At 42.6% G+C, this 22,578-nt stretch overlaps 3 protein-coding genes across 4 annotated transcripts; 2 read left to right on the top strand and 1 right to left on the bottom strand.

Moving 5' to 3' along the window:
- Nucleotides 1-3,163: 3,163 nt before the first annotated feature.
- Nucleotides 3,164-6,036, bottom strand: LOC129111824 (complement C1q-like protein 2). The gene is made up of 2 exons (XM_054623949.1): nucleotides 5,374-6,036; nucleotides 3,164-4,781 (listed from the first exon to the last, which is right to left on the bottom strand). Exons 1-2 carry the CDS (start codon nucleotides 5,962-5,964, stop codon nucleotides 4,602-4,604), a joined length of 771 nt encoding a protein of 256 aa, XP_054479924.1. The 5' UTR covers nucleotides 5,965-6,036; the 3' UTR covers nucleotides 3,164-4,601.
- Nucleotides 6,037-11,858: 5,822 nt separating this feature from the next.
- On the top strand, nucleotides 11,859-18,839 carry steap3 (STEAP family member 3, metalloreductase). 2 transcript variants are annotated; one of them, XM_054623884.1, is made up of 6 exons: nucleotides 11,859-11,973; nucleotides 12,663-12,908; nucleotides 13,767-14,033; nucleotides 14,139-14,663; nucleotides 14,748-14,906; nucleotides 16,874-18,839. In XM_054623884.1, exons 2-6 carry the CDS (start codon nucleotides 12,678-12,680, stop codon nucleotides 17,159-17,161), a joined length of 1,470 nt encoding a protein of 489 aa, XP_054479859.1. In that variant the 5' UTR covers nucleotides 11,859-11,973; nucleotides 12,663-12,677; the 3' UTR covers nucleotides 17,162-18,839. The 2 variants fall into 2 exon arrangements, with proteins under 2 accessions (XP_054479859.1, XP_054479860.1); XM_054623885.1 differs by lacking the exon at nucleotides 11,859-11,973 and adding an exon at nucleotides 11,986-12,094.
- Nucleotides 18,840-19,170: 331 nt separating this feature from the next.
- Nucleotides 19,171-22,341, top strand: LOC129111788 (acyl-CoA-binding protein-like). The gene is made up of 4 exons (XM_054623887.1): nucleotides 19,171-19,239; nucleotides 20,285-20,402; nucleotides 21,623-21,685; nucleotides 21,801-22,341. Exons 1-4 carry the CDS (start codon nucleotides 19,234-19,236, stop codon nucleotides 21,884-21,886), a joined length of 273 nt encoding a protein of 90 aa, XP_054479862.1. The 5' UTR covers nucleotides 19,171-19,233; the 3' UTR covers nucleotides 21,887-22,341.
- Nucleotides 22,342-22,578: the final 237 nt, after the last annotated feature.

The raw sequence follows: 22,578 nt of genomic DNA on the forward strand, positions 1-22,578 counted from the left end.
GGGGCCCTCCTGCTCTCCGGCGGGTCCCTTCAGGCTTCCCCTCTTTTTTATAGTTTTTTTGGCTCATGCACACTTTTGGCATTTGCATCTCAGACACGAGCGTCACTCGTGGATCAATCATGGCGGGGGATGAAATCAGCTCGGTAAAAGAATCAGGAGAGGTTTTAAAAATGTCCCCCAGATGATTGGAGGTCTGTGCGGGGAGATCGTCGCCTGTAATATTTCAAGTCGATTGGCAATCAGACACTTGCTGAAATCAACAGAGGCAGGCTGCTGTTAACTGCTGGTGTGTTTTTGGCTTCATAAGGTTAGACTATGTATTCACAGGGTTTTAATTCAAAAGAATCATAGGTTACTATAACGATCGTGGCATGTACAACATAAAAACAGTTGCGACACTTCATTATGACGCCTGTTGCTCAGCTGCCTGTCAAGCTGCATTGCCCTGAACACAATGTCTGACTGTGTGTGTGTGTGTGTGTGTGTGTGTGTGTGTGTGTGTGTGTGTGTGTGTGTGTGTGTGTGTGTGTGTGTGTGTGTGTGTGTGTGTGTGTGTGAGTGTGCGTGTGTCCCACTTATCTCATCCATCAGAGAATTTCACTACTCCGTCTGTCAGTCAGCGATCCCTCACTGTCACCCAGACATGGGGGGATGGATGATCATCTATCGTGTTTTATATATATACGTGTGTGTGTGTGTGTGTGTGTGTGTGTGTGTGTGTGTGTGTGTGTGTGTGTGTGTGTGTGTGTGTGTGTGTGTGTGTGTGTGTGTGTGTGTGTGTGTGTGTGTGTGTGTGTGTGTGTGTGTGTGTGTGTGTGTGTGTGTGTGTGATCATCCGTCTGCCAGCAGGGTGACACGCACTGCTGTTGATGTCTCAGTTGGTGTCAGCAGCTCCACTTTTCATCTTAAATGGGTCTGCAGTAGAGGCTGAGAGCCTGTACAAGAGCATCATACTTTGATCTTTAAACGCTTTAAGAGGCCCGGTGGCATGGTGACGTCATCGCCACTGATGCTAAAAGTACCGTACTACGTACTAAATCTAATGCCAAAGAGCCTTAAACCTGCATTCTTTCCCTTAGCAAACAGGGGCGACTCATCTGGTTGCAAAAAGAAGTCTTATTGTAAAGAAGTCTATGAGAAAATGATTCTATTTCTCACTTGATTTATTCCCACAGCAAACATTGTAAACATGAGTTAATGGTCTCAATCGCTAGATTCAACCAGAGCGTTGTCCGGTCCTGGAGTCGTCCATGTTTTCTTTTTACAACTATGACCCTTTCGCCATGTGTTTCCACTTCATGAAAGTTAATGGAAACCCTTTTGGTCCCCTAAATGTTTTTCTTATTCAGCGTTTGGTTGCACGTAGCTCCACCCTCTTGTGTCACTTCTGGTTGCAAAAAAACAAACAAGATGACGACAGCCAAAAACCAAGATGGCGACGGCCCATGTGCCGAAACTCGAGGCTTCACAAACGGCAATCCACAAACCAATGTGGCGACGTCTCGCTTATAAAACAGCCAATTGCTGCTCCTCCCCCTGGCTCAATGACACCAGAACAACACATCCCTTGACTGCGGCTGACAGAACACAGCCCAGTTTACCACCTGCAGCTTTACATGAGGCAGCTAAAGTGAAAGCCAACCCCAGATTCTCTCTTGTTTTGGACAGAGCTTTGTCCGCTGGTGTTTTGCGGCTCATAAGTTTTGAGAGTATTTTTGTATGAGTCATAAAAAAACTGCATATTATACCTTTAATTAACCTAAAGGGAAACTCTGGTGTATTTCATCCTGCTGTATTTCCCATAAAGGCATCTTTGTGTGTCATGCTAGCTTTGAATTCGCCACCTCTGCTTTAGAGATTAGAGAAACAAAAAAAACCACACCATCTGCGAGGTTTACACTTGTTGGGCTTTTTTCGTATCTGCACAAAAACTGTACCATTTTCGCCCCAAAAAAACGCGGGGACATCTTTCCACCTCTTTTTGATTTCAACAGCTCGAGAAGAACACCGTCCCCTCTGAGAAAGACGGAGCCAGTTTGCAGAGCGCAAAGAAAAAATAAGCACCTTAATAGAGGTTTATCTAACCAGGCATGCTAATATTTGTTTTCCACGATTTCCATTTAAATTGACAGGGATGGTGTGTAAACAGCTGTTTTGTGTGTGTTCCTGAGGGGGATGGGGTAAAAAAAAAAAGAAATCAAACACACACACAAAACAGCCATCATCTTAATGAAGGCTTACAGCCATGTTTGAGTCGGGCGAAGCATGTTTTGCAAATCTTAATACAAGTTAATCAGAAGTGAAACACAGGAGCCGGCAGCCACCGGTTTTTATGTGAGACGATCTGAAGAGACGCATGATATTCATGTTCCCTCATTCTTAGGACTCACCCAGACAGCCACTTGCTAACGGTCTGCTCTTTATTGCCACCAAGCCGTCTTGCCATCTTTCAAAATAGGAGCATTAGAGTTACAGAAGTACTGGTTATAGCTGAGAGATGCATGATAAAAAAGTTCTGAATAAAATAATCTGACTCTCCTCGTAATAACTCAGCACTAGGGTTGCATATAACTATTACCGTCCTTATCCTTAAGTCACCTGGGTATTTTCTAAATCTATTTATTATATAGTATAAAAAATGTCAAAAGCATGCCTCTCATATTATCTCAGAACCCAGGGTGACATCTTTAAGTGGCCGGTTTTGTCCGACCAACAGCCCAAAACACAAAGATATTCCCTTTATTATGTAATTTGACAAGGAGAAGCAGCATACTTATCTGTTATCAAAATAGATGCCAATCATTATGCGTCAATCATTAAATAAACAGCAAATTTATTGACTTTGTTGCATTCACATCAAGTACAATGTCCTCTGGAAGGTTTATTTGAACACTAGATAAACAACATGAGGCGTACTTAATACGATTAAATGTGTTTTTGTCTGTACAAAACAGCCCAATGTGTCGAGGCTCACTGACCACAAATGTCTGCAAGCTACAGCAAAGGACATTCAGGGAGGCACCTGGAACCCGTACTGTAGGCTACAATGCAATGCAACACACTCAGACAGGCAGCCCGCGGAGCATTCTGTTGGATTCCCTCGGTCAGAGATGTGCACACAAAGCCAAATTTTGTCAAACAATATTTATTTGCATATATGACAACAAAATGTAACCGATTCCATATTGATGCAAGACATCCATTTGTATCTTTTGTGCGGGATTACTGGGTAATTTAGTGAAACACAGAACATAACTCAAAGCACCAAGATTTTTGGCTTGCCGTGGCGATATTATTGCGTCTTGTCCAATGCGTTTAGAATATGTTCCCCTGACCTCATCAGACCATTTCAGCTGTTAGTTTCTCTTTAAAACATGTCCAGCTTATCCAGTTGTACAGAGTTCCTGTCTAAGTTGTGGCTCCCATTGCGCCATGTATGCTGATGATGCGCTTATTTTCGGGCAGATAATAAATAAATAAATAAATAAATAACACGGGAGAATGACGGTAATTCATGTGTTAGTATTTTAGTTACCACGTGAAAGCCCGGTCGCACCAGAAACTAGCACAATTGCACGGCTTCGCAAAATATTTGGTTGTAGAATCTTCACGACGTGGTGAAAACGTAGCTGGCAAGCTAACTGCTAATATGCTGGCCGGCATGGAACATGCTAGCACTAGTTAGCCACAGTAGCTTTCCGAGCTTGTGTCATACCCCATAGCTCCCTTGGGGTCAAAGACAAAGTCCCAGCCTTCATTTGATAGCTTTGGCTACAAGTTAGCAAGTTCACCGACTGTCAGTTACAAGCTTGTTAGCTTAGGCACTAACATGGGCGACGAGTTAACTGTTTATTTAAATGAGTCCTGCCCCGTCGTTTTATGCAAACTACATCTCTTTTGTGACACTGTTAACACTACAACAAAGGGAGGTCAAATAATAGTGGACACTACTACGCTTCCTCCACTTTGGACTCTTCGGCTCTCTGTTTAACGTTGGTCTGTGGTGCAAATCTCGGTGTCAAAGTTGACTAAAGTTGAAGAATTTGCTAATAAGGTGCCCTGAAATGTCGTCATGTTGAAAGCTGGTGTGACCGGGACTTTAGTCCGAACACTGGTGGCTGAGGTGGACTCTCAAAACAGATGATCTGACGTTGATTGCATCTCCCGATTTCTTGATTTCTTTTTTCCTTTCTGTCTGTTGTCATTCGAGACTGAAATACGAGATGCCATTAATACACACAGTGAGCAGCTGCCACTGGGGCTACGCTCTTTTCCCCCTAAAGTATTTTAGAAATGTGTCAAAGGAACTTAAGAATGATGTCTCCCCAGCTCAGAGCATGTTCGGGGGTGTAACTGTAGGTCTGCGGTAGTAAGATACACACTCTGGTGACAGTAGAGCAGTTGAACTCAAGTCAAATCAATCACACATACAAAGGGGCTCTCACTCAATGAACAGAACATACAGTTGCAGATAATAAGCCTTTGTGTTTGCGGGAGATGTCTTCAAACGAGGAGAAACATATTGGACCATTGTACTTTTTTGATGGGAACAGTTCTCGGTTCTATGTACTGTCCAGGTAAAGCTGCGGCGGCGGTTCTGTCTAGTCGGGGTACAGGATGAATCCGGAGAAGGTGCTGTACTTGTTGTTGTTGCCTCCGTGCGCCTTGCCGCCGTCCAGTTTGACGTAGATCTCGTCCCCAGAGTCCAAGTGCAGCACTGCGCTGTTGCTGGCGTAGTCGTAGTTCTGGTCTGCGTCTTGGGCGATGGCACTGGCCCGTACCTGGGGAGGGAGGGGGGGACGAGACTTTATTAGTTGATAAGAGAATAGAAAGTTCATGGATGGCTGAGAGGCAAAAACACAGCGGTGCTGCAGCTTTAAAAATAGACGCTCAAAGGGAATGCTGGGTAAATTAGCAGTTAAAAAAAACTACTAGCTATTATAGAATAGTAAAAAATAATAGTATAGAATAAAATTTCACCCAGAGGTGTATGCAAATTTGAATTGAACCCCCCTTGCAGCATCTTTAATGCCCACTGATTGTGTTAGTATCTGACCCCTCATCCAGCTGCAGCTGTAAACATGTGACGCATCCAAAAGGGGGTTTACAGACACAAACAGCGCGCGCACACATGCACGGGTTTGACCATAAATATCACTGTTGTTACGCTGAAATCATTACACATGAATAGTAACAATATGCATTTATATAGATGGTGTTTATGGGGATAAAAGATCAAGCCTCCCCTTATGTGGTGCGCATTTTGACCTCCAATTTGGATGAAAATCTGGAATAAATAATCTTTATTTAAAATAATGACTCATTTTGCTTGTTTCTATACGTCATTGTCCCCATGACCATCTGCACTCTCACCTGTCCGTTTTTGCACAGGTCGGCCCACATGCTGGTCCCGTCCCCTCCGCGCATCAACACATGGTAGGTGAAGAAATAGATCCCGGACACATGGCAGGTGAACTTCCCGGTGCTCGCGTCGTAGTGGTTCCCCAAGTTCGTTATCACGTCGTCAAACTTCAGCACCTCGTACCCCTCGTGCGGGTTCTTCAGCCCGACGTAAAACGCGATCTTGAAACTGTTGCTGGTGGAGTTGGCGCCCTCCACCTCGCCGTTCTCAGACCCGACGGGTCCGGACACCGCGGGGAAGGCGAGTCTGCCGTCGCCGCGCTCCCCCGGTGGCCCTCTCGGACCCGGGGGTCCCTGCTCTCCCGGAGGGCCCCTCGACCCGGGCTTACCCGGTCGCCCCGGCTCCCCTCGGCTCCCTTGCGGCTGCGGAGCGACGCCGTTCACGTTTTGGATCACCTCCATGGCGGTGGCGCCTCCCGGTTTTGGGGTGTACGGGTCGCAGACCATCCGACAGGTGCCCATCATCTCGTAGTAGTGCGCGGAGGTCTCCGGGGTGCGCAGCAGCAGCATCGGGACGGCGACGGCCAGAGACAGGAGGAGCATCGCGACGGCGGTCACCACCACGAGAGACCACTTCCTCGGACAGAGAGAGGACCGGAAACCCGCGGGGCTTCTCTGGGGGGAATTGTGACGGATGACTGGGGGGCTTTTTAGGACGAAGGGGAGAATACTGGAGACCGAGTTGAGTTAAGTGCTCTTCCAATTGGCGGCTGTGACCGGGGTCCTGGCTGGATGATGGATGGATGGATGGAGCTGCGCACGGAAAGCGGCGGTCCACCAGCTGCAGCCAGCTGTCAAAGTTAGCGAGGGAGAGGACCGGAAGATAGGGGACGTGGCCTTCAAATTAAAACAGCAGGACGGGCTGCGCTTATGAATAAAGAAGAGTGAGACATCAGCTGAGTAATTGAAAACTGACACACGCAGGTTTGCTACTGTTTAATGGCACACTGGTGTTCACTGTTAGCCAGCAGGTCAGAACCAAAACGGAAGTTCATTTTTAATAAGCATTCATTAAGATGGGAGGCTGCACATTGTATGAGTCATATTTTTAATTGCAGTCAGATGTCAGAAGGCCACTGCCTTACATTTACTCAAGTACTTTTGAGAGGCACTTGTACCAAACTTGAATATTGCCATTTACTTTATATATTTCTTATTTCTACTCCACTACAATACTGAGGGAGATATTGTACGTTGTACTCCACTGCATGTATTTGAGCTATAATAAACAGGCAGATCTTTGTAGGATTAACATTTTACAAATTATGAGTTTATGAAATATGATGCATTGTGATGCCCGACAGTATGCATGGGTTAAATGAGCTGGACCTCCACCCGAGGAGTATTAACAGTGCATCATTAATGATTCCAGGGTATAACACTGACAGTGTAATTAGCAATATTCATGCATTTAAATTTAACTTGAGTACTTTCAGTGCGGTATACATCCTGAAATTCATATAGTATGAATATATATCAGGAGACATGATTATTATAAACAGATTAACGGGAGTTTTATTTTTTATTGCGCAACAGGAAGTGCTCTATTTCGGTTCGACTGACTTGACCAGAGGTCCTGTCGGTGCGTAAAGTTGAAGTCCGCGCAATTGTGCTTCAAGATTGCACTAAATATGTATTGTGATTTAGCAAAGAACACTCACATATTTACATTTGGAGAAAATATATCATTATACTTTAATGTATCACTCCATGCATATATGCATAGCCTTTAAAATGCAAAATGATTGCATATTTATTTTCATAAATCTCAAAGGTGTGGAGCTGGTTTATTTATTCTCATAGGTGGAATACATTAGAGGTCAAAAATTAGCATACAATGTATTCACCCATTCCCCTTTTGGAAACAGATCCATAAATTCTTCAGTTATAAGATTGGGGATTTGGATTTATGTCTAAACCATCCGCATATTATCATAATATATATATTTTTTTTTTATCCTTTTGGGCAATCCATTATATGCCATCCATAATAAACTCCCCAAATAGACAGATATTAATGAAAAATATATTTTTTACTTTTTTTAACATGAATAAATAAGAATTAAAGGTCAGAGTCGAGTTTAAACTTGTGATAACAGCAAGTATATACATCCAAATATTTGACTCAGACCATGAGGGGGTCTTTTCAAAGTCAGAACCAATGGCTGAGGGCATGTTCACTGCGGTGACAAAATCCAATGACCAACTGCATTGGTCACTTCACACACTCACACATGCACTCATTTAGACAGAGGGGGAGGGGAGGGGGGGTATAGCAGATTATACATACAGGAAATGGAGCGGCGATGTCTGACGGCTGTCCACACCTTCAGCTCCGAGCTCCCCGGCTGCAGGGACACACTTTTTGATGTCTTGTTTCGCGAGGTGGAGAGCCACGGGCCTTGAATTTTGATTCCCGGGCAAATTAAAATTCCACCCGTGCACAGGCCATCATTCCTCTATTGCATACAGATGTGTCTTAAACACCTCGTTAGCCTCTTTTGTTTTTTATTATTTTTCCAGTGAGGCCACCGTGCACATGTTCTATCAGCTGAAGGGAGAGCACCACCAAGGCCGTTTCCATGAATGAGAAATAAAGATTTGGATCGGCTCCAAAATGAAGTGGATTTTTCCCTGACCCATGCCACACTCTTCCACCAAGTTTCCTGAAAATCGGGCTAGTATTTTTTCTGTAATCGTGCGGACAAACAGACAAACAAAAGGTGAAAATCAGTGATGCAGCTCATTGGTTATTTCCCAAGAGTTCAAGCTTTTGAGACACTCGGTAAACAGAGCATTTGCTCATTGAAAATAAAAGCGTCTATTGATTTTGTCCTGTAGCTCAATCACCTCCCCCCCCCTAAAAGACCTGAAATACTTCAGAAGTGCGGTTTGGGAACTAAGCACCTTGAATTGGAGCGCAGGCCCCACCATCCACAGCAGAGGCTTTACAGCTCAAGGCAATGTTGGAAAATCTTCAGAGGCCTGAGAGACAAGGCTTAGCTGAAGCCCCAGAGTCACACTGCAGAAACCAACCCCCCCACCCGCCCCCACCCTCCAAGCAATTTTCAACTCGTGCTCAGCTCAGCTTTGACTCCACTGAACATATCTCCAGCCGGGCTGCTCATGTCTGAAGGTGAGAAAGAGCACGAGAAGTCATGAGGAAATTGAAATCGTGGGTTCAAATCTGAGGACAGTCCCGACGGTGCTGGAAATAAAGTTAGAATTTTCATTTACAGCAGATGACAATAATCATCTGCGAAAACAAAAAAAAACCCTGAGAATAGGAGCGGAGAGAGGCACACGGAGAACATCACGCTCCCCGACTCCGCCACGCGAGTGCAGGAGTGACCTTTACTCGGGGTCAGTACAGTGAACTGTAGCTATAGGCTGTGGTGAGCCACGCACGACACACTGTCCACATTAAAGCACTGCAGCCGATGAGATCGTCCTGGCCTGCGGCGCTTCCGTACGTCTAATCAAGCTGCACGTTAGTGGACTGCTGTGTCACAGACGCGGACCACACTGAGAGACAAATGAATCAGTCCATCGTTAGCGTCACCGGGACTTTAAACTGTATCTATTCAGGTAAACACTGATACAGGAAGACTGTTGTCTGAGTGCCTTTGTATTATAAGATTAAGAAAATGGAGTACAGAAAACACAACCAAATACAGACAACACCAGGTGGAAGGAGTATTTAGACCCTTTACTTAAGTAAAAGTAGTGATACCACGATAAAATAATATAAAATACTTTATTAAATGTAAAGTCCAGCATTTAAAAAATGAAATGAAAACTTGTTTTTCAAACTATTTAGGGCATTTTTTTCCTGCTATAGACATTCAGTAATAATATCTATCTGTATAGTTGTTTTATTGGTAGTGGTGGACTCTGCCATTCCCGTGCTGGATTCAAATTGTTAAGCATGAGGGATTCACAGGAGAGCTACTGTTAAGTCCACTAAAGAGAAGAAAAATGGCTGCAGATGAAAACATCTGATCGGATTGGAGCTATAAGGAGACTGTAACCTTCGTCACATTTTAAATTCTATTCTGTTTTGTTCAGTGCAACTTGCAGTGTTTCATAATTTGCTGGCGTTTCTCTATTTTCTTTGCCCTCTCATTAATCTCTGAATCTCATAAACCCACCTTTACTGATTGTGACCAGAGGAAAGACTTGAATCCAGATACCGTACTGTATTTACTTCGCCGTGGGAAACTTTCACTGTGCCACAACAATGCAGCGGTGAGAACCTGCACCATCAGCTCCTGTCTCAACATGTGTCCCTAATCCCCGATGAAAGGCACTGAAGACACCTCCGACCTTGGAAAGCAAAGAAACAAATGTCTTCCTCCATGTAACGCTTTAGACAGTGAAGCCCTGTCAGATGTCAACATGGCTCGACCTGTCCACCTCGAGCTAACCGTCTACGACCGTGCCTTCACTTCTCTGACACAATATTTCCCATCGGACTTTGTGATTGCCGGGGTAATAATAATAGTCTATGAACCCTGAACACAGCATAAAGTAAAGGTTAAGTGATCCTGCTGTGTGCCACTGCTACTATTTGTTAGTTTGACATTTTCACCAGGCTTGTCTCAGGGAGAGTAGTAAATCTGTCCCCACAGGATTACCATAACGTCAATTGATTTGACTTGTAGATTAATGGGTTACAACTCGATACCTATGACTGAAAAACATCTCCAAATTAGATATGTATGTATGACTGTGACCTTAAAGGTGCAAGATCGGAGATTGGGAGCATTCCGTTGCCTCTCAACGGCTCTCAACATGGTGGCGGCGCGCCGGCTGCTTGCAGCTAACAGTGCAAACAACGCTATCACTGCAAGCTACGGCGAAAGCGCTGACCATAGAAATAAAGTAGGAGTAGAAGGGATATAAACTGTTACTAGTTGAGAAGAAAATGGCGATTGTAGTTAGTTGTTATGGTGACAACCACGCCAGTTGGGCCGTTCGGCAGTTTCCACGCTCACGTGCAATATCATGCACTAAGAAGCACGCGCAACAGGCCCGCAAGTAGAAGCTGGAATAACGACACACACATACAGAGAGTGACTTCATTATATATACTATATATTTACATAGCAAATATTTGTTTGCCATATTAATGTTCAGAATGTAAAGGACAGCTCCTTTAAGCGGTGTAAACAAACACGAGGCCATGGCCTAGAGAGAGTGAAAGAGAGGGTGGCATGCAGGCACTGTGTGAGTGTGCGCCCGTGTGTGTGTGTTCGTGTGTGGTGACACTGATGCAGTGCTGCGAGCCAGAGGGGTTCAACCTTTTGCAAGTGGCAAAGGCAGACTTGATGAAGTCATGTTGACAGCGCGTGGCCCGCGGCCCGACATCTTTTTAACGCGCTTTTGCTTTTTTTGTTCCAATCCCAAGGCCTGTTTATCAAATACACCGACAGCAGCAGATGGAGTCCAGGGAGAAGCTGCTATTAAAAGTCTTTGTCTAATGAGACAGTAAAAGAATGATCACATTTTACATTTTTTTCATTTTTCCAACAGAATACGATTTGTGAAAAAGACCAACCAAACCATTGCTAACACAAAATGAAGACCAAGAGTGTAAAGCCATGCTAACATCTCTGTTAGACTGCATTGAGCCAGATGCTAACCTCTGAATGCTTGTACGCTCACAATCACAATGCTAACACATGCTGATGTTTAGCAGGTATAATGTTTATTAAGCATTTTAGTTTTGCAAGTTTGCATGCTGGCAATAATTCTACTGTAATAATTGCTGCTGTTATTATAAGTAGTCTTATTATATGAATAATTTATGTCATATACATTGAATGTGTTGTATCTAAGAACTGTTATGCTGCTCATTCTGTACACATGACATCTATTGCATTCTGTCCATCCTGGGAGAAGGATCCCTCCTCTGTCGTTCTCCCAGAGGTTTCTTCCTTTTTTCTCCCTGTTAAAGGGGTTTTTTAGGGGAGTTTTTCCTGTGCCGATGTGAGGGAAGGACAGAGGATGTCGCATGTGCACAGATTGTAAAGCCCTCTGAGGCAAATTTGTAATTTGTGATTCTGGGCTATACAAAATAAACTGAATTGAATTGAATTGGCAACAGTGGATTATCACCTAACACAAAGTACAGTTAATGGGGATGGAAATGTCATTCATTTACAATAATTGTTTTGAAACCAAAGTATTGAACACATATTTTTCTTTCTAACTTTAAATATTTTATTTGGTGTAAAGCAATTTGTAACCACTGTTTTGATGTTATGTAAAAAAAAATGTTTTTGTCTTGGTGTAATGTGAATAGTCATTGTATTTCTACATTTGCTGGAAACCACTGCTCTTTCTCTTTATCTCTCTTTCTCTCTCTCTCTTTTTATCTTCTGCACACACGTGGAGGCGTGGCCGGGGCGGGGCTTGGCTTTGGCAAGCGCGTCACGTTATCAGGAAGGAACGTGTGACGCTCTGCTGGAGGAGGAGGTTGAGTAAGTTGCCTGAAAGTAGCAACAAAATATCCGCGTGTGAGAACTAACAGGCGCAACATTGTGTTAGGTAAGCCACCGTTTCCATCCAAATGTTCGTGTACGTGTGCCTGCGTCGTCCTGTTTGTTAAGGAGAGGAACTTTGGTCGGAGGGAAAGTTTCCACGAGTGCAGTCAAGGACAACAAGCGAGGTGGCGTCAATGCATGTTTCTGCTTTCAGGAGGATATCCGTATGGATGAATTGCTCTAATAAGTGATACAGATATACTTGAAACTGTTCCTGAAGTGTGGCGGTGTTCTGGTAAAGTCGGCTCATGACTGGATGGTTAGGAAAGCAGCACTGATATAAAAAAAAAAGTACATTTTACGTTTCCCAGTGCAAATGTGGGTCATATTATTATTGTTATTATTATTTACTACTTATTTATTATTATTTACTGTGTTATTTACTTATTTATAATACTTGTTTTGCTTACTCATGTCTATTGTTTGCACTATTCTCTCTGCTGCTGTAATCCTGCAAATTTCCCCTCTGCGGGACTAATAAAGGATTATTTTATCTTATCTTATCTTAAAAAAAGCAAGCCTCTGAGGTCTAACCCTATCAATCCTACCCTGTACGTAAATATCTTAAAGTCCAATTAAAAGTGCACTGCTTTTTATTCTCATTTCTAAATATTCGCATTGCATTTTAGGAACCAGTTGAGGTAATATGGCTGCATTTAAACAAACCACAATTACCATGTCCTCTCTCTGTAGATTCATCAGTGCGTTATGCCTGATGAGATGGCGCGGCCTTTAATCCGAGACAGAGGTGAAGGAGGAGGAGGCTCCAGGCATCTTGAGGCCTCCGCGTCTGAACTCGGCGCCCCAGTCATTGGCATTCTGGGCACGGGCGACTTCTCCCGCTCACTGGCCAGGAGGCTGGTGGCCTCCGGCTACCGAGTGGTGGTGGGGAGTCGAAACCCCAAGCGCTCTGCGGCTCGGTTCCCTGAAGAGGCCGAGGTGACACCGCTGACACTCACATTCACACTCGCCACGTAATTGGTGTTTTGGTTTCCCTCCCCATGGTGATAATTATATATTTACTCTGGCTTTACCCATGAGGCACGATAACTGTTGTTATTATCCTGAATAGATACTTACCCATTGTAGTACAGAACAAAGCAGTTAATCTGATGGTTTTTTAAAGAGTTTCCTCTTTATGTTGTCATACTGTCAGTATTTGCCAATAAGAAATGCACAAGGGAATTTGTTATTGTGTCGAGAGTCGGTAAACTACATTGACATAACTCATGTTTGTTTGCTTATATGAATCTAGAGCCAGGAGTCGCTTAGCTTAGCATACAGCTAAAAGCAGAGGTAAAAAGCTATACTATACTATATCATACCATACTGCACTATACCATACATACCACGCTATACCATACAATACAACATCATACTATACTACACCATACTGTACCATACTGTACTATACCATACTGTACTATACCTTAGTATACTGTACTATACCATAGTATAGTGTACTATACTGTATCAAACTATACCATACTATTCCAAAACCATACTGTACTATATTATACCATACTGTACCGTACTACACCATACTGCATTGTGCAATACCTTACCATAATGTACCATACTCTATCATACCATACTATATTATGTTATACTATACTGTACTCTACAGTACTGTACCACACTATGTAAGTGTTCCAATGAGGATTAATGTCAGAAGGTACATAACTTGCCAAAAATTAATTATTTGGCTAATTATTTAGTTGATCATACTATGATGTCCCTGTGATTATGTACTTCTGATGTATGTGGAGTATAACCACTTCTGTCTCTGTCCTCCAGGTGACATCACAGATGGAGGCAGCCAGCCAGGCAGACCTGGTCTTTGTCGCGGTGTTCCCCGAGCACCACTCAACGCTGGTGGAACTGAAGCCGACGCTAGCCGGAAAGACGCTGGTGGATGTCAGCAATGGTCTAAGGATCAACCGAGACGGGCCCTCGAACGCCGAGCAGCTGGCCGAGCTGTTCCCGGAGAGTTCTGTAGTCAAAGGGTTCAACACCATATCGGCCTGGACGCTCCAGATGGGACCTCGGGATGGAAGCAGGCAGGTAGGATACATAAACTGCCCCTTGTGGTGCATATTTAAAACAAAAAATTTTTAAGAAAAAAAGATTGCGGGAATCTCAAAACTCAATATCATCTTCCTTTTCCAGATTTTCCTGTGCGGCAACTGTCGCAAGGCCAAGAGCTCGGTGATGCAGCTCTGTCGCAGCATGGGCTTCGTCCCCATCGACATGGGCCACCTCTCCTCCTCTCTGGAGATTGAAAACCTCCCCCTCCATCTCTTCCCCTCCTGGCGCGTCCCCGTCCTCTGCACCCTGTCCCTGTTCGCCTTCTTCTACGTGTACAACTTCCTCCGCGACGTCCTGCAGCCCTACGTCACGGCGAAGAAGAACGTCTTCTACAAAATGCCCATCGAGACCGTTAACGTCACCCTCCCCGCCGTTGCCCTGGTGATGCTGTCGCTGGTCTACCTGCCCGGTTTGTACGCTGCACTCCTCCAGCTGTGGTGGGGCACCAAGTACAACCGTTTCCCAAATTGGCTGGACCGGTGGCTGACAAGCAGGAAGCAGCTGGGGCTGTGCAGCTTCTTGTGCGCCGCGCTGCACGCCATCTACAGCCTGTGTCTCCCATTGAGGAAGTCTGCCCGCTTCAAGCTGCTCATGGAATTTAAACAGGTGAGGCGAAAACGCAAACCACGATTGACGCTACATGTATGGTGTACACACTGAGGATTCAGCTGTTTACTTTGTGACGTCCAGGTGAAGGAGGAGGACGTGTGGGTGGACGCGGAGGTGTGGAGGATGGAGCTGTACCTCTCAGCGGGCATCATGGCCCTCGGACTGCTCTCCCTGCTGGCCGTCACCTCGCTGCCCTCGGTGGCCAACACCATCAACTGGAGGGAGTTCAGCTTCATTCAGGTACACACAAACACACAAGCAGTGATGTTCTGGTTACGTAAATAACTGTGGAATCGACCCCCCTCCATGTGTCTCTCTTCCTATAAATATAAACCGCCACAAGGCTGGGTTTCTATTCTTCTTGGATGCAGTCAGATAGGATTAATACACTCTGATGGCCAAAGATTGACCGCTGTGACACTTGACACCTAAACATACAGGCCTGGGCATCACGCTGATGTGTAGACAGATGAACCCCCATGTCTCCCGCATGCTTACATGGCAAATGCAAACACCGCATCCGCACTCCTGCCCACTCGCTGCCCCAGATTTGCCGTTGAACTCGGACTCTGACAAAGCCATCAGGAGCGTTGTGACTCACGCACTTACACCTTCTCCGCTGCTCCTTAACCTCCTCCCCCCTCTCCCGTTGAGGCCTCCATTTCTCCAGCACTCGCGGTCCATCGCTAGTCGCCCTTTCATCTTTCAACTCGGCTAATCCGGCCGCCGTCAGATTAGCTGCCTGCCGGCGCGTTTAAAAAGCAACTCTCTGTGCATCTAGACGCGCCGCCCACTGCTGCAGGACAGTGTGTTATCTGTCGTGCATGTTTGTGTTGTTGTCCCTTATGAGCATCCGTCTCATACATGATTAACCAACTACACACTAAGAATCTGCATTCACCCCCTAAAACAGAACATTGCCCACTTGACCTGTGCGTTTTTAATTAAAACAGAAAAGTTAAGCTAATTGAAACTCTGTTGTAAAGCCAGAGCGATCTAAAATACAACAATGTATGTATTTAATTTTTTTCACTACAGGTGTAAATGTGACCTAACGTGATTGCGATGATTTCATTTCAAAGTGCTCCATTCATTTTTAAACCCAGATTATTATGAAATTATTTTTTGTTAAGCGTTACAGTAATTGTGTACAAAACAACCCAAACAGTGGTCACTGCTTTGCATAAAATACCACATATTGCCATCCTGCCTCGTTTTACATATGTCAGAAATGTGCGGTGGATTAGTCATAAGTAATGCCCTAATCTTAGACCTGCTGTTTCTGTCTACAAATTCCACAAAAAAGACCAACGTGCGTGTGCGTGTGCGTGTGTGTGTGTGTGTTTTTAAAGGCTAAATAGTTTCCTGAAATAGCAGGGCTCTGTCGGTTTAGTAAACGTTACTCAAACAGGAGGATGTAGTACATTTGTTGGACAATTTCAACAGATCCACAGATCTATGCGCTGATATAGATGTCCAAAGATTGACACACGGACACCTTTTTAACGCCAGACATTTTTTCATGTCAAAGCAGGAAAAGCAAAGGTCCAAATACTAGCATGGTGCTGGCTCACTAAAGAGGCTTCCTGGGAAACTTATTGGAAAATGTGATTGTGGTGCTCCGAACTGTGACTTCCCTCAAAAATGTTTGCTGTTAAAAACGTCTGCTATTCAAGCACCTTGCTTCTATTTTTCCTTTTTTTTTTTAAATTGCCGAAGTTCCCCTTCACGTATTTGAGAGCATTGCAATAAAAAAAGTCATCCCTTCTGTCAGGTGGAAATAATTATGATCCGCTCCTTCCAGTTAGTGTGTGAACGAGGAAAGAAAAATGAGGCCATTTTTAACCCCTCGGCCTCTACCCGGCTTAACCTTGGGAAGTTTTCTTTAATTAGCGTGCCCTGTGGGTACATGATATGGCACACACACACACACACACACACACACACACACACACACACACACACACACACACACACACACACACACACACACACACACACACACACACACACACACACACACACACACTGGTGGGGTTCATTCAGGTCATGAGTGGTAGGTCAGTGTGTTTCCTCGGGTTCTGCAGTCGGCTGTGACACAGTGAGCTAATGTAGTGGACTGTGAGCTGAAGAGGAATCACTTAAAGGGAAAACCTCAGACTTTATATAGATATATATTTTTTTAGCCTTGTGTTCTCCTCCTGCAGTCCACACTAGGTTACTGCGCCCTGTTTGCCGCCACCCTCCACACGCTCCTCTTCGGCTGGGACCGAGCCTTCAATCCGGCCCAGTACCGCTTCCTCATGCCTCCCACCTTCACGCTGGTCCTGGCTCTTCCCATAGCGGTCCTGCTTGGCCGCTTGGCTCTCCTCGCGCCCTGCGTGGCCTGGCGGCTTGGGCAGATCCGCCGCGGCTGGGAGAAGAGCCGATACATCCGCTTCGCCCTGCCCGACGACGGCTGCCACAACGGGCTGGAGGTGGCCAGTAACGTGTGAGGCTTAGGACAAAAAGCTCTGTACGTGCACACTCATGAATATACACAGCGGTCACACAGGAGATAAATGATTTATATACTGCTGGAACGTATCGAAGGCTGCTCTCTAAGGCCCTTTGAGAGATTTCAGAGACATGTGAGTGTCTTTTCAACAAATGAGTTCCCTAGAGATAATTGACAAGTAGAGCTGTGGTCGTCAAACTTATTGCACTATGCATCGTAACTAACAAATATCTAGTTGGTCCTTATGCTTTTTACTTTAATTTATTGTTACATGAACTGATGAGAACAATGTCAGCTTCTGGTTTCATTCATGCCACTTCGAATGAACCCGCTGAAGACTTTACAACTTAAGCAGCACAACAGAATTTGGCATAAGTTCATATTTAAGTCTTTGAAATATTAGGGTTTTTTTTCACTCTGATTACAGAATCACATCTTGCCTTATGCATACCTGTCAAATCAATCTTTCTTTTTGCACTTAAAGACGGCTGCACAGACTCTTGTCAGTCGGTTTTCAACATAGTTTTCATTTTGTTTTGACATCCTTTTTTTTTTTTTTTTTGCAACACTGTTAACTGTTAAGGACTGTTTGGGAATTATTGGAGAGAGGTATGGAGGAAAAGCGTAAATCATTTTTGATAATGGGCCCCAATTTAAACATTTCATGTCCTTCACTGTTATGCGAATTTAATGCAAAATAGCAGTTATCTAATTTACGGCAAATGATGTGCTAAAAGTTTTATACACGTTTTAATTTGGTTTCATGTGCAAACAGAAATATATGCAAAGAAAACTTTATGTGTTTTGGTTACTGTTTGTTGATTTATGAAAAACAAGATTATTCATGGTCCGAAAACGTGCGTCTAGAGCTGATCATATTAGCAGTGTTCCAGCAACGACTATGACCTTTCCTCCCCTTAATCGTTTGTGTACAGTCCCTTACTCCTGTGTTGTCTCCAAACTCTTCTGTGCCAACTGGAGACCCACATCTCAAGTGTTGCTTCCCATCGTCTCTACTGGACAAGATGTTACACAATTTTAGTGTCTTATTTAAACTATGTTACCATTTGGTGTTGTACTAAACTGACCTGCTGATCAGAACACATTTAACTTACAAAAATATCAAAAAGGCTGTTATCAAACTTTTTATCAATTTTTTTTTTCAATATGAGTTTGTTTGTTTAAAAAGGCTGTCGTGTGATTTCTGCAATTTCTGTTTCATTATGAGTTTGTATTCTCAGTGTTGTGTTCTTGCCAAAGATCATTGTATGTTCCGTGATAAGTAGATTTTTTTCTGAATCCAAATCAAAATGCCACAGTAGTGTACTGGAGTTTCTAACCTCAAAGGCATGAATGTAAAGAATTAAAATGGAAATTTCTAGAAGATGGAATAAAACTTTTTTTTCCAAAAAAAATTTCCCCCATTATTTTATTTATATCTTGAACATTGTGAAATAGATGTATCTGTAGATGCTTCATTTGAGAAATTCTCAATTGAGTCACATGTTGAAAAAACTATCATTATAGATAAGAGTGATAAAAGCTGAATCTAGGTGTGCAACATCAGATCATTGTATATGTGGGTGCTGCCATCTTGTGGCCCAGAATCAGATCACACAACTTTTACATTTTCCCCCCAAAAAATGTATTTTTATTTATTTTATTTTTTTATTAAAAATAATTGTATTGCAGTGCTACAGGTGTATCTTTAAACCCTCAGTGTCTATGTCCACGTTGTGACTGAATCTTATTTCAATCTGAATTAATTTAAGGTAATGTTAGTATTATTATTATTGTGGAATTCAAGTCATGGCTTCTATCACATATATTTAGAACACATATTTTCACATTCTGTTTTGGATTATATCTCAAATCTTAATTTCTCATGTACTGTTCCCTCATTAATAATTTGAAAAGCAATTAGCCTCCTGTTTTCTGTAATGAGGGTGTTGCCTCAAGAAAACCGCCTCCCACTTTTATTTTACAACAAATAACATCACTGCAGGACGAGTTTGACGAGCAGCAACTCAAAAATGCAGCAGTAAGGAGTGTCACTCTCTCACAGCAGTCATGACTGTAAGTACTATCCGTCTGTACTATCTGTAGCCTTTAATACCATGTTACATTGAAGATTTGTAGTACTATTAAGTTGTCTTTTTTTTTTTTACCGATTCACAGGGAGGTTGTTACAGAGCAGGAATCGCTCCGCTTAGCTACATGTGTAAACATAGGTGCAAACTCGTCACCTTTAGGCGAAATTCGCCGTTTTTGATCCAATAAAAGAAATTTGGGCGGGGTCCTCCAAGTAATCTGTTATTGCTGGTTACAATAACGGTGTTATCGGATAGTACAGTGTCTATTTCTCGGTAACTTTTGAAAAATCTAAGCGGAAAAATGTACATTTACATAAAAGACACGGGTTTGGTCCGGAGTTTAGCTGCTAATAAGTTACATACAACGTTAACATGCTGATATGAATTATATGGTGTGTCTGTAGAACATGAGTTGTTGTTGTTGTCAACATAAACAATTGATTGTTTACTTTGCACATGAACATATTTGGGCCAAATAACCCACTGTGTATGTAGTGACGTGCGGTGAGGTTCGTGGCTGGGGAGGCACTGACTATTTCAGTCAGATTTACAAATATATAAACCCAATAGAGGAGCTTAAATCACCATTAAATTGGCAGCTTGCATTGGCAGCTTGCACACAGACAGCTCCCTGAGGGTTTCTACCTTTTCCCATTATAATTTTATGAGTTAAATCGCAGAGACTATAACATCAGCTAGATAACTAGCTATCATTTCATGCAAATTGAACTCTTCCATTTAATAATAACATTCTAATAACATTGAAGCATATGAATATATATATATATATATTTAAAAATATATATTCCCCAGGGAGCATGCCCCGGACCCCCCTAGGGGGTTCGGATCCTTGTCACCTTTTTCATCCCTGATGAGTTTGCACCCTTGGTAAAGTCTTGTGTAGATGTAATGAGGCGATAAGTCACATCCTTTAACTAGAACAAAAAACACAAGTCTGGTTTTAGGATATAACATTTTACCAGATTTAAGATTTCTGTTTCAGCTTGTGTTTGCTGTCGTCCTACCAGGAATCCTTTGAGAGAGCAGTAGAGGATGTGAAGGTGCTGGATAAGAGGCCGGGATATGGAGTACTGGGAGAAGTATATGGGTTGTACAAGCAGGCAACAGTTGGAGATGTTAACATAGGTGAGTCTCTGTAGCACAGCCTGTTTTTTTTTTTAAAGGTTTCTAACGCTGTAGAATCCACATGGAGACACAAAGGAAAGACTCCTGTGCTGCGAGTTATCCAGTTTCTATTCACAGGATGACTCCCAGCAGGGTGGGGTGAGAAAGAATGAGGACAAACAAGTTATGTGGTTTCCATGAACGATCCCACACCTGATACATTTAAAAGAAACAAAAAACATTTATTTGAACAAAGAAAAGAAATCAGAATGGAAATTGGAAAAAAACAGGAAAAAAATAAAATGGTTGTATTAATTACATGAATATTCATAATGAGGATTTTAAACCACCTGAATACTTAGTTTCAGACCTTAAGTATTCACTATAACATTAAATATATATAACAAAATGAGTAAAAAGATAAATTAATGGTGCTTATTCAATTTAACTATATTTTACTAATATAGCAGCAAACAGTTATTGTCTATGAGCAGAGAATGAAGTCTCTCTCTCTCTCTCTCTCTCTCTCTCTCTCTCTCTCTCTCTCTCTCTCTCTCTCTCTGTGTGTGTGTGGTTATCCGAGCATCTCTGTTCTTCAATGCCGTGGATGCCTTTTAGTGGATGTGAGCTGATAACACTGTCCCGACCCACGTCACACATTCAAAGTACTTGTACTTTGCTTGAGTATTTCCATTTTGTGCAACTTCTACTGCACTAAATTTCAGTGACCAATTTTGAACCTCTTACTTTACAACATTTATTTGACTGCTTTAGTTACTTAACAGATTGAAATTACAGCACCAACATAACAGTAAAATGCTGCAGTGATACATTTCAGTGATATCATATATAATAGCGAAGATTTTATAAATACTGAGGTCACAAATCCAAATCTGTTAATGTTTTAATTATCTTTATTTTATCTAGTAAGAAAATGTACCACTTTTTGTTTAACATTAACTCCCAACATTAAGGTTTAAATACTATTTCAAAGTCTTTAATTGGTGAAATGCAGAATCATTGACTTACTTATACATTTGTTTGAAACTAGTCAAATTTAAAAGTAGTAAGTACTGGAATCAGACTTTAAAATACCCCTCATGTGTACGTTCTTTGATTGTAGAATGTGATAATAACCTGACGTGGGTGCAATTTTTCTCTACTTTTACTTTTGTAGATAAAAATACATTTTGTTTTGGTTATTTTAACTATTAATGGTTTATTTGCTTTTATGTCCACAGAGCGTCCAGGGTTCTTTGACATAGCAGGACGAGGAAAATGGGACGCATGGGAACGAAGGAAAGGTCAGATTTATAGAACTTTATTTAAAGAAGAAAAAAAAGAGCCGATGGCAAAACATGAAACTGATAATATGTATTCTACCTTGCAAAAACCACTGGTTTTCTTTTTAACCAACAGGTCTTTCAAAAGAAGAAGCAATGACCGCCTACGTTGACCTGGTGGAGGAGCTGAAGGGGAAATTTGGGTTCTCTCAAATGACGTAGCCTTTTCAATGTCACATCTCTAATGTTGTTCTCAGTAGAAACAAAAAATTGGACACCATTTAGAACAGATTGTACACGCTGCTGCACTCTTTGGTACTTAATTACTGTGTAAGACACGATTGGTCGAAATGCTTGAGAGCACAGCAGTTTGGAGTACTTTCTGGTACTCTAAATTGGTTAAAACCAAAAAAGTGTAGCAATAGAAGCACTTTGGGAAATAACACTGATTTGCTTTCTTGCTGAGAGCAGGAAGAAAATGGCTAGCCTTTATGCTAAGCTAAGCTAGTCGCATGCTGGCTCGAGCTTCATATTTAGCTATCAGCCATTAAAAAGATGTGGTATCAATCTTCTCGTCTAACTCTCAGCAAGAACATGAATAGATGTGTTTCCTAAAATGTCTAACTAATGAGTTGAAGTGTGAATAAAATGTACCATTACGTATAACAACGGTTTAAATAAAGAGTATCTGTATACAGGACTGGCTGTCAATAGTAACGCCTTTTTCTTTGGGCCTCAGACTGAACTTGTGTCTGATGTCCTCTAAGAAACAAGAGGACAACTTCTAAGGCCAAATATCCAAAATGTTAAAAATATAAATAATGAAAGTACCTTATATATAACTCAATACAATTCAACAGCATTATAAACTACAGCCCCAAAAATCCTCTCTTAAACAGTTTCAACAAAAAATG

Source organism: Anoplopoma fimbria, chromosome 22, assembly GCF_027596085.1.
Source record: "Anoplopoma fimbria isolate UVic2021 breed Golden Eagle Sablefish chromosome 22, Afim_UVic_2022, whole genome shotgun sequence".
In the NCBI taxonomy this organism is placed as follows: domain Eukaryota; kingdom Metazoa; phylum Chordata; class Actinopteri; order Perciformes; family Anoplopomatidae; genus Anoplopoma; species Anoplopoma fimbria.